The 12,756-nt window shown below is 35.6% G+C and overlaps 1 protein-coding gene across 2 annotated transcripts in view; it reads left to right on the top strand.

Annotated features, from left to right (window-relative positions):
- Positions 1-12,756, top strand: part of LOC105224079 (cell adhesion molecule 2) — a 79,870-nt gene that overhangs the window by 25,097 nt on the left and 42,017 nt on the right. For both annotated transcript variants that reach the window (XM_049457763.1, XM_049457758.1), the window contains exons 4-5: positions 1,265-1,472; positions 8,891-9,049. In XM_049457763.1, coding sequence (XP_049313720.1) covers positions 1,265-1,472; positions 8,891-9,049 — 367 coding nt within the window. The remainder of the gene's footprint in view (positions 1-1,264; positions 1,473-8,890; positions 9,050-12,756) is intronic.

The raw sequence follows: 12,756 nt of genomic DNA, 5'->3' as shown, positions 1-12,756 counted from the left end.
TTGCCACACAAACTGAAATATCAAACTCAAATCCCAGTAAGGAAAACTTTTTGTTTTTGACAAAGTATCTTCATGCAATTTTCCACGGATTATTTTCCAAAGCAAAGGAAAGAATTCGTTTCGGTCAAACCACTATAGCCATACAAAGATAGCTCAATAAATCAAGTTTTTGCAATGAACTTTCTTTAATTTTAACAACGGTGAAGCTGTACAGCTGCTGATGTGGAGGACTTTTTTAAGTCACTTAAGAAATAGCGAGTAAATTTAACTTAGTTTTTGTATATATACGTTTTATTAATTCGTTAATTATGTATAATTTTTTCTATGTGAGGATATAACATTTAAAAAGTTTCCTGCCATAATTTTCTCTTAAACAACTACCAAACACTTTTTGCTTTAAGCGGTCACTCTACATGTGTCCTTTAAATAAACAGTAAGCTTTTCTTGACCTATTAATTGGGTACAAATAATACCAAATAAATATACGTTTGTAAATCGATAGCAATATGTACACATATAGATATGCTTACATGTATAGAACACGAATTCATCCACCGAAATTGAGCCATTCATCTTAATGAACTTCCCTACGCCGTTATTACCTTTAATCCTAAAAAAAGGTACTCAAATTCTACTTTAGTGGATTCATTGAGAGACTCACAATAGCCGCACGCAATCAGGCAGATATTAAGATTTATAAATACACTTATGTATATATTCAACAGCATATGTCCTTAAGAAGCAAATATATTTATATATATATATATGTATACATGTCAGCAAAGCACGAACGTATATATGTACATGATAACTCTATGGAGTACTAACTAACAAAAAGTTCAACTACTAAACTAAAGGTAAACAAACAATTTTCTCATGAATTTTCTTCTCTCTTTACTTTTCCTTCCATACTGATATGAAACTACACATACAACGTCACATATGTGGAAATGTGTTCAAATACTGGGAACTCCGTGGAAAATTCAACATAACCACTTGCACGTCCAATGGATAAATAAACAAACCGGCACACGCGGCCCACCAATACAAATGAAAATACGCAAATGCAAATAAACAAAAACAAACTAATGACCGAACGTGCACATGAATGCGTGCGTCTTGCGGCCTATGCACTATCTGCTAATATGAAAATGAATGGGTTGCGTCGAATGGGTTGACACGTCTCGCATTATGCTTAACCAATACGTAAACACACACTCTCGCGTTCTTGTGCGTCATATGGTTATTTTGAGCCATCGCTTAGATTGCGTGGCTACGCGTCGACACACAAACAATACTGACGATACAAAATCACGTTATAACGAAAAATAACCGAATGAGCATAACTCATGCTGAGAAGCGTGCTTGGATATTGAGAATACGTGACGTTAAGGAAGCGGACAAAGGCTGGTATATGTGTCAGATCAATACGGATCCGATGAAAAGTCAAGTTGGTTACCTGGATGTTGTGGGTGAGTACGAACAGCTTAATTGAGACAAATTGTTTATATATTATAATATGAGCAGACTTAGCCAGAATAGTCAAAAATAATTAATATTCTTTTACTTGTATATAAGTATATATATTTATTCAAGTCGGTTGAAATATTTCACTCTCAGTCAGGCAAAAGCTCCATAGCCGATCAGCTGAGCACCGACTCGTACCTAATCTGATGAGATTAGCATGAGCCACTATGGTAGGGTATCTGAACTAATTTAAATCGAAGAAGCCTAATGCTCCATTGGAGGGATCAGGCATGGCTGCCTTTCGTAAATCGAATTGACGCCAAAACGTAAAAAGAAGAAAGGACTGGCGCGCTGTTCTTAACTCGGTTATAACCGCGTGAGCGGTCTCTTTGCCAGTGAATAGGAAGAAAAGGTATGTGCTAATTGGACAGCGTATATTCACCGTTGTTCTTAGTACAGGCCCGTAGCCAGCTTTTCATTTCGGGGGGGGCTGAAGTAAAAACATATATAAACTTTAAATTTTCTGTTTATTAAAAAAAAACAATATAAATTCATATACATATTACTTAAATGATTTGGTAGTTGTAACTTAAATAAGTAATATTTTTTTCTTTTCTTCTTGTTTACCATATCATTAATTACTTCATCTGGATCTACTTATTTTAATATCCCAGTGAACTGCAATAACAGCAAGTGCACTCAGCCGCTCATTGCCCATCACACTGCGTGGTAAAGTTTTTATTCTTTTTAAGGTTGAAAAAGTTCTTTCAACGGAAGCGGTCGTCACTGGAAGAGTTGCTAAAATTGTAAGCAGGTAGTGAATATTTTTAAAATACGTTGCATCGCAATGTTGCAGTAATTTCTACACTTCTATGGTTGGATCTATTGTTGATAAGCTGGCACATCACAATCGATACTCTGATTTTAATGCTGTCATTGATATTTGCTCCTCGAAGTAAATAGTTAAATTTTTTAATTCTTCGGCATTATCAATTGCAGCAAAACCTGGGAGTAGAATTTGAAATGACGAGAGTATATCCTCATTCACTAATAAACGTTCTGTCATGTTTTGAATCAGAGCATCAACGCATGGAATAAATATTGTAACTCTGAAGTGGCTTTCAGGGGTTGTGCAAGGTGGATTAGCACGAGTAGTTTGATGCGAAGTGTCAAAAAGATCTTTAGACATTTGTGATGCTGTTTGGAAATATCGTTGAAAAGCCATCCGCTGTTTCTCTTATCTGGTGCAGAGTTCTTATTAAGTCTTTGGCTCGGTTCATTGCTGATACAAAATCCATAGATTTTTCGTGGAGTTGCACAGACAGTGGCAGCGTTAAGCTGAACAATTGCCCACAGACGAATAGACTAAGCAAAAAATCGCTTTTCTCTACCGCTGCTAAGAAGGCTGATGCTTTAGACGAAATGGGCCATGTCTTACTCGAAATTATTTCCAAACTTAGTACAATGAATTTGAAAAGCTCCAAAAGCTTATAATGCTTTCATGCCTTTCTATAAACCTTGTTTCACAAAGGCGAACAAGTTGTCTTTTTTTGCTTTCTGGTGCGTGCTTCTGTATAACGTCCTGGAAAGTTGTGTTTGCATTTGAATGGTTTCTAAATAAATTTTCTATTTCATTGACAATACCAAGGCAGTTCCGTAATGAAGGTAATGACATAGTATTAGAAAGCGCAATGAACATATCGTGCTTTTGGATACAGTTGTCTTATCCTGGTTTGCACTCCACTTAAATGCCCTGACATGTTTGCTGCTCCGTCATATCCCTGTCCAACCAACTTCGCCATATCAAGATGGAGATCTGTACAACGCTTAAGTATGACTTTTGATAAGTTTTCAGTCACCGTCTAGTGTAGTTGCGTACGACTGTTATAGGTTTGAGCTGAGTTGTGTATAAGAGTTTCAAAAGATTCAGTCAGTGAAAAATCTTTTTATTTGCGATTTATTTAAAAAATTTCCTTATTTCGGGGGGGGCTTCAGCCCTCTATCCCCCCCCCCCCCCCCCTGGCTACGTGCCTGTCTTGGTAGTTCGCTGGTTGGCGATACTTGCAAAACTACACGTGATATATACTATAGTTGTGATATATATTCTAGCGGTACTACGAATATTTGCAAAGGTTACGTATACGACACGTATGTCACGTTCATGCCCTTTAATTTACCGCCACATGTTTCACATATTCTACGCATCGAGGGGTTGGACATGTACGTACGCATGCTCAACTATCTTATGCCGTACCGCTTATTGCTTTTGAAATAGTTGAAACCAACAATGTTGTAAGTAGCGCTAATTAAAGTAAAGTTTCCTTTCGGAACAATGATACTGTGTCCTTGCCCACCGTCTCGGGTTTGCTATATAAAAATTGTTATTTGTTTTTCTGTAGCACAATAATGAAAACAGAAACTTCAAATTTACAAGTTAGCTAGATATACTTAGAAGAAATGCACTTTGTTTTATTAGAGAAGATCGAAAATACATAAAGGAATTGTAATGGCGCGGTCGAATATAAGTTCTAGAATTTTCTTAAAATTTTTATTATTCCTTATAGAAAAATTAAATTGTCCTTCATTGGAAATAAAATTTAATATTAATTTAAGTGTTAATCTGAGAATTTTTTTCGATGGAACTTTTATTTTAGTATTGAAAAAAGTTATAATTTCATAACTATTTTCAGTAGCTACCCCCTTTCCCTAAGGCAATAGTTCTTCTTCTTCTTTACTGGCGTAGACACCGCTTACGCGATTATAGCCGAGTCAACAACAGCGCGCCAGTCGCTTCTTCTCTTCGCTACGTGGCCCCAATTGGATATTCCAAGCGAGGCCAGTCCTTCTCTACCTGGTCTTTCCAACGGAGTGGAGATCTTCCTCTTCCTCTGTTTCCCTCGGCGGATGCTGCGTCGAATACTCTCCGAGCTAGAGTGTTTTTATCCATTCGGACGACATGATCTAGCCAACGTAGCCGCTGTCTTTAATTCGCCGAACTATGTCGATGTCGTCGTTTATCTTGTAGAGCTCATCATTCCATCGACTGCGGTATTCGCCGAGACCAACGCGCAAAGAACCATAAATCTTTCGCAGAACTTTTTTTTCGAAAACTCGCAACGACGACTCATCGGTTGTTGTCATACCAATAGAAAGGAACCAATGAAAAGGAACAACTAGGCACTACTTATATATATAAAATATACGAGTAAATGCTTTATAAATAAATTTGTTGTGAAGTAATACTATCAAAACCTTGCCAGGCAGATGAAAATGAATGAAATCAGATGAGAACCCACTTACTTCCTATTTTAACGGTTATGTTGAAAACTACTGAAGTTGCAATAACTCATAAAAAAACACTCTTCAGAAGCATTAAAAGTCGAGAGAATATAGGTTAAGATCTTATCATATTGTTCGTGTTGTTATAGGGCAGAAGGCATTTCTGATATAATATTGAGCAATGGTACCGAGTTGACAGTACTTTGTCGGTTAAAAATCCGGGTCTTTCCGATTACTTAGATCCGACAGTGGGACTCACAGGTACCGCTTGATTGATTTTAAGCTTATTTGTTACATAATACCAGATATTCTTATGCGCATATATTGCTGAAATGGAAAAATTGCACCAAAACCCTTTCTACTTCATACACATTTTAATGCTTTTTAAAAATTTCCTTGTTTTTACAAATATTAGAATGAAACATAATTAAAATTGGGGAATAAGACGTTAAGGGGTTACATGGGTTTCCGCGGGCAAAAAACAGTATTTTTCAACAATTTTTTCTCATATCAAAAATTAGATAGTTTATTAAAATTTATTGTTGTTACAAACATACACTATTAACAAAGAATTTCTGAAATTTTTGGAAAAAAACTTTTTAAACTCAGCCATTGCGATGCCATTTCCGGTGACCCCTCTGAAAAAAGATGCGCCTGCGTTTACAGGATAACTCCTTACTTACGTCTTTAGTGAAGAAATACGCTTTTCATTACAAAACTTAGAGCTTGGACGAAGAAAAAAAACTGAAAATTGGCTTTTTGGCAGACACTTAAAAAAAATGAAAATTTTACCCAAAATTTCTCGTTTTCTTAAATAGTTCTAGTCTCCAAATATTGAATATGTGAACCTCACCTGACTCTACCTGACCAAAAATGTCATGAGATATGTTATATATCTTAGTGAAGGCCCAATAGAATATTTCTTGGTAATAATTAGGATTTGTGGTAAAAATGAATCAAATTATCTGTAGATTAATATTCCTCCTAACGCTATATGCCCAATATACGAAGTATGTCAATTAAGTAATGAGACTGAATCCATAAAAACCGTATATTTGAAAATGATTCTACAACTCTGTCATCCCCTTCAAAGTAGTCTTCTTGGGCAGCTATACAGCGCTTCCAGCGCGTTTTCCATGCTTTGTAACATTTCTGAAACGCTTCGACTTGGAATTCCGCGAGTACCCTCGTCACGGCCTCTTGGACGTCCGTAATCGACTCAAAATGGGTTCCTTTGACCACCGATTTTGTTTTAGGAAACAAAAAAAGTCACGGGGTGACATGTCGGGCGAATTAGGCGGCTGTTGCAACACGGCGATCCCTTTAGAGGCCAAATACTGGGTCACGCTGAGGGTGGTGTGGCACGGAGCGTTGGTTTTTTTTTTCATCCCAAAATCGTCGGTTAAAATTTGTCTGACTGTTTCACGGTTCATACTCAGTTCCGAGACCAACATTCGAACTGTGAAACGCCGATCTTCACGATGGTTTCAATTTAGAGGGGAGGGACGCCGGAAAAAGAGAAAGGGAATTTCAAGGTCACAGGTTTGCCACAAGCGTGGCAATAAAATCAGTCTCATTACTTAATTGTCAAACTTCGTATGTACTTATTTTCAAACTTCGAGTTGATTTTATATATACATAGACATCGGTTACCTTGTGAGTTGAGGTATCTTATTGAATGTCGCAATGTTATATCTGCGCGATATTTGGTAAAAACATATTGCATAAATATGTCGTTACCACGAGATTACATATTTTGGTACAAAAAACGCGGCATATTGGAAATACATGACTTGAAAGGACAAATGGCGGTGGAATTTTACGTTAAAACATATTAAAATGCCGAAGTGCTGTCCTGTACCAAAAAAGAGTATGCTTCTCACGAGCACCTTTATTTTTATTATCAGACAAATTTGTATATATTTTTTCAGTTATTTACGCCTATGCTGCTGAGAACAATAACAAGCAAATAAACAAATAACGATAGTGTTTTCCACAAAAATGTTCCTGCATTCATGGAAAACCCACTTTTTCAATAGCTTTTTTTTTTGACAGATCCGTGAGTCGCGTTAACAAATCGTTCAACTTTATTACGAATATTCATGTTCTTTAAAGAATGTGTTTCGCGCTTGGCTCAACTTATGGTCAACATAACCACCCATTTTGAGACCTAGCATTCATTACTGGATGATATTAGACCAAACAGACCAAGTCCAGTACGCAGTGAGGAAAATATAGCACCCATAACTGAGAGTCTACACGAAGACCGTGGATAATGGATTTGGCACCGTTCGCACAAATTCGGAATGACGAGTGGAACGACTTGGCATTTTTTTATACAGGGAACTTAAATTGAATTCAACGATGAGACCCCTTTCTGGCTCAATGGGTACGTAAAAAGGCAAAGTTGACGAGGAGCAACGTAAAGAGATTCTAGAGCTGTCATTTTATTCCAAAAAAAAAAACAACAGTTTGGTATGGTTTGTAGGCCGGTGGAATCATCGGTCATAATTTCTTAAAAAATTATACCGGTGAGAACGTAACCGTTATCGCGCCATGATAATGGTCTATGAGACATTTGGTTCCTACAAGATAGCTCCACTTCCCACATATCGCATCAGTCAAGGGATTTTTTGAGAGAACACTTCGGTGAGCAGATAATTTCATGTTTTGGGAATGTCGATCGGCCACCAAGATTTTGTGATATCACACCGTTTGATATACTATGAGGATATGCAAAGTCTAAAGTCTGTGCTGCCAATACCGCTTCGATTCAGGTCTTGGAGCATAACATCTCGCTTGTCGTTCCTCAGTTACTAGTGGAAATGCCCGAACTATTCATCAAAAATTAGACTCCATGGATGGATAATCTAAACATTAAATTTAAAGTTTCTATGTTTTTTTTCTTTAAAATAGTAGGGAATCTCAAAATAGATCTTGTTTTATGAATTGAAACTTTTAGGTAAAAGTTTTACCAATTTGGAAACAAAATTTAATGTTGGCTCTTTGTTCGAAGCTCGTCTTCGCACCGATAACACAAACATACTGACACTTAAACGCAATAACTTCACTTCCAATATATGAATTGTCATGCAATTCTCACTGGTCAATCGATACAGATAGCAGATTCTAACGCAATAGTCGACATATAGATGGCGCCACCAGGGGGCGCTAGATACAAAAAGTCGTTTTTACTTTGGAACCCACCTTGTATGTGGGTAAGGTTTTAATTGTTTCGCACTTCGATTGATTTGTATTTTATTTAATTTATTATTATTGAAAAGGTAATATGTTGGCAGGGTTATGAATATTAATTGATTGACTAAAACTTGTAGTAGAAATATGCTCTATCATTGAAGATTAGATTAGATTAGAGGACCAAATAACGAGCCGATTTAGCAATTGATAAAAAAAAACAATTAAAATTTATACTATTTATATTATTATTATTATATATTCATACTTAAAAAGTACATATAAAAAATAGATTCCAAAACTTATATAGTATTAATCCAATGTTAAGATATTATATAACATCAATACTGAGTTTAAGCATGATCCCATATATTTTGCAGTTAACTAAAACCACATTTCTGGCATATATACTATCTTAACTATATTTTTTATATAATTCTTCACCAATAAAACAAGTATTCCCTTCTTTTCTTTTTTACAATTTGTTTTCTGGCTGTTTGCAAAAAACAACTCATTCATTACATGTGATGGTTCTTATCTGCGTGGGAAATCCGAATATTATTAATATTTTCTTGCAATTCTACCTAATATATTAATAACAAACGCAAAATGAAAATCCTTTCAACTTTCGCTGACTAAAAACAACATCCCGACTTGACACGCCAATCTGCCCGCTGCCAAATTTTAACATTTCAACGCTGCTGATACTGCTACTGATGGTGCTACATACAAATCACGTGCCTTGTCTAAATCATCTGTTACATCATGATGTCGTCGAGCATGGTGACTTCGCTGGACAACATAACAATGATTGTGTAAATTATGTTACCGCCATGCAACGCTATACAATGCAACATCAACATCACAATTCTGACTGCTTGGACCATTACTGTTTTATTTGTTTCGGTGTTGTTACGGTATTCGCTTTTCCTGCTCTTCGCGAACACAGTTCCACCCGATATCCTTGATTATCCTACCAGTACGGATATGGTGATACGAGAGGGCGCTAACGTAACGCTGAAATGTGCAGCAGTTGGCTCTCCAACACCGACCATAACATGGCGACGTGAAGGTGGCGAACCCATACCGCTGCCCAACAATACCGAAGGTGAGTAAAGTAAACAAATATTTTTTTTGTGAATATATTTTCGAGTAACTTTCTACATCAAATATAAAGTTGTTGATAATAGTCATATCTTATGAAAACTTTAAGTTGTAATAACTGAGTAGTGTGTTGAGTTGTAAGGATTGAAATTTTGAACTAAAAAATAAAAACTTTTCTCTAACTATTATGAACATTTAAATCAATTATAACGAACTGGATGAAACGAAACGGTAGCTGCCTAAAATATTCTGTATCTAATAATGCATATATTAATCTAGGCTTAACGTGATCTGTACAAAATTGTTTCCTCTTCTAGTGTTTGACCTTGATGATCGACGGCTAACAGTCAGAGATCTTTTTGGAATCGTCGGAAGAATTAGTGAAACCGATTTTGAAAAATCATTTCGGCTTAAGAAAAGTGAAAGCACGTTTCGTTCCAAAATCGACAAATTCTTTCGAAAAACAGCGTCGCCTTAACGTCTGTGATTATCTTGAGGAGAACGATATAGATTTTGAAGAATAAATTAAGAATTTTAAAATTATGAACAAATACTATTTTTGCTCATGGTAGTGTGGCTCTTGTAATCTTATTTCGGGTTGTTGACTCGTCAAATGCTCTGAGAGCTTAGTTTGGAGATTTTTATGCATTAACCCTATAATCCAGACTTGGTAGTAGCTACCTGTTTCTGTCTAGTGTGAAGAAAAAATTCACCTCCAGAGAAGCTTGTTAAAATCGACTGTCCCACATATAGAACATAGATACACACATAAAATAAGATCTAGTTTTATCAAAATTCAAATAGACGTCAACATTGTGAGATACTTAGTTGGATTAACCACTAATTTGAGTGCCTGATGAAAGTGATTCCGACATCAAACATTAAAATAATATTGAAATATATAATATTGAAATATATATGTGTGTACTTATATGGTTTTTAAAAATGAAAATTGAAAGTGAAATAACAACAACATAATTCAATATTCTATTAAACACATTAGATTAAATTTTTTTAAATGGAAATGCGGACAACGAGAATGTGCATCGAAATCCAAAGTTATAAGTGTCAACTTGTCACTGGATTACAAAGCAAAATTCATATTGAAATTAGCGCTAATATCAGCGTTTTCCATTTCACTGACATCTGGTTTAAATTTCATCGTTTTTGGCATTAAAATAACGAAAATGTGGTCAAAAGGGTGTCATTGTGTAAATATTATTTTAGTTTTACTTGACGCGTACTCAGTGACAAGCTTACCACATTTAATTTTGACATATTTACGACTAATGGATTTAGTAGGTGTTCTAGTCTAAAAATTAAAATATAATAGCTATTTTCATATTCCAATGGTCTCAATATTCAAAAAATTATCTTTAAAGAATTTTTAAAATTTAAATTATTTTTAAAGTTTTATTCATTTTAGTGTCGTAGTGACTCGAAGGGCTTAGTCTTAACATCAAAATTTAAAAATAAAAATAAACCCTCAGCCATAAAATTAATCTACTTTTATAACATGATATTTTTTTTTACTTCCAATGTCTAACAAACTTCCATAAGAAATATTTTTATAATTTGCGTAACTTCGTTCGCTATACAAAGCTATTGAAAGTAGTTTCAGTCCCCAAAAAAAATAACTTCCTATAAAAGAGTGTTGCTGTTAAAAACCTTCAGGTCTGTAACTGATTTCTCAAACGGTGGATTATTCTGAGGGTATTAATAAAAAGAAAAAGATTAATAGAAACAAGATACAAAATAAACCGTAATATAATTGTTTTATAGAAATACTAGCCTGTACCCGAAGACCATTAGAAACAGATTTTATACAAATGCAAAAAAAAAAAACATTGCTGTTATCATAAGAGGTGATCCATTTCAAATTTCCTTACTTTTTTAAAAAACAAACAAACTTTAAGTTTATTATCATTTGAAAACACATTCTTTGGAGTTTATTTTTTGAAGGTTATCCTTTGAAATGTTGGCCGTAGCTACGACTCAGATGGTTCATCCGTTGATTCCAATTTTGGAATACTCATTCGAGCACTTCGACTGGTAACGGGAACACATGTGATGTTTTGCTCCAAGGCGTGAATTGAAGCAGGATTGTCCGCTTAGACTTTACGTATCTTCACAGGAAAATGTCTAACGGTGTGATATCACACAATCGTCCAATCGACCCGCCAAAGACGTGAAATTATCTGCGCACCGAAGTGTTCTGTCAGTAAATCTATTGAATGGTGCGATGTGTGGGAAGTGGTGTTGTCTTGTTGAAACTAAAATGTCGCCAAGATCACGGGCTTCACCTTCAGGCATCAAATAGTCGGATATCATGGCGCGATAAAGGTCATCACTGCCGGTCACATTCTTACAGGCATTATTTTTAAAGAAATATGGACCGATGAGTCCAACGGAACACAAACTACACGAAACCGTTGCTTTTTCAAGTTGTTTTTCGTCCCAAATTCCACAATTTTGCTTGTTTAAATACCCATTGAGTCAAAAATGGGCCTCATTGCTGAGCAAAATTTGTTTCGAAAACATCGGATCTTCTTTGAACCCTTTAAGAGCCCATAGACCGGCGCGATATCCCTTGGAAAGGTCGAACGGTTTCAATGCTTGTACAGTCTGTATTTTGTACGCTTTCAGTTTAGGATCTCGACGTAAATTGCTCCAAGTCATTCCATACGTCAGTCCGAGTTGCTGCGAACGGCGGCAAATCGACTCTTCACGGCCTTTGTGTTCAGTTTCAGCTACGGCTACTATATTTTCTGCCCTATGCGCTGAACGTGATCTATTGGGTTGAATATTATCCATTAATGAATGATGGGTCTCCAGATGCATGATGTTGTTGGGAATAGTACGCTCAGTAGGCCGATTATGTTGGCCATAAGTTGAGCGAAGCGCGCGAAACACATTCTTTACAGAACGTAAAATTTCGTAATAAATTTAAACGATTTGTAAACGTTGTTCAAGGGTAAGCCTTTCCATGATGAAATGCCAAACAATACGGAACAAAAATAACATGACAGCTTGATCTGTGAAGAAAGGATATTGAAGAAAGTCACCCGTTATTAAGAAAAAAGGGATATACGTATTCTGCATCAATGAGCGTGTCTATTGTAAAATTTCAGTAATTTAAGTATTACAAAACTCTAAATTGCAACAAAATTCGACAAAACCATGAAGCTATTTAATTCAAAACTATGTAAGTATGTTTATCTCAACAATAACAAGCGCACATCTAAAATGTCCACAGCACAATTGTTTCAGATAAATTCACTGCACGAAATTGCGAGTATTTCCATTGATTTCCACATGAAAACCATGTGACTGAATTGTTACGGCAAAAACTGAGTAGTTTGTTTACCAATGAAAGGGACATGAGTAATAATGAAATGATTTCAACTATTTTCAAATCGGGAATGTACAAAAAAGAAAACTATCAACGCCATTAGCAAAATGGCTTTGCATTTCGATTGGATGCAAATTTTATGACGTAAATTTTGCAATAGTATGCACCGCAATTGCATAGTAATTAGTCTTCGTATATTGTGATTGCAAACAACATGAATTTTTAGCTTTAGTTGAAAAATTTCTATGAATATGAAAACAGGTTGCGGTGGATTCAGCTGGCATTCAATTTCAAATGCATCTAGTGAAAGTATACTAAATTTAATTAAGCTCTAAAGTAACTTATTTGAAGCCAACGGG

The sequence above is a fragment of the Bactrocera dorsalis genome, chromosome 1, assembly GCF_023373825.1.
Source record: "Bactrocera dorsalis isolate Fly_Bdor chromosome 1, ASM2337382v1, whole genome shotgun sequence".
NCBI lineage: Eukaryota > Metazoa > Arthropoda > Insecta > Diptera > Tephritidae > Bactrocera > Bactrocera dorsalis.
This window is presented reverse-complemented; position numbering and strand designations above follow the sequence as displayed.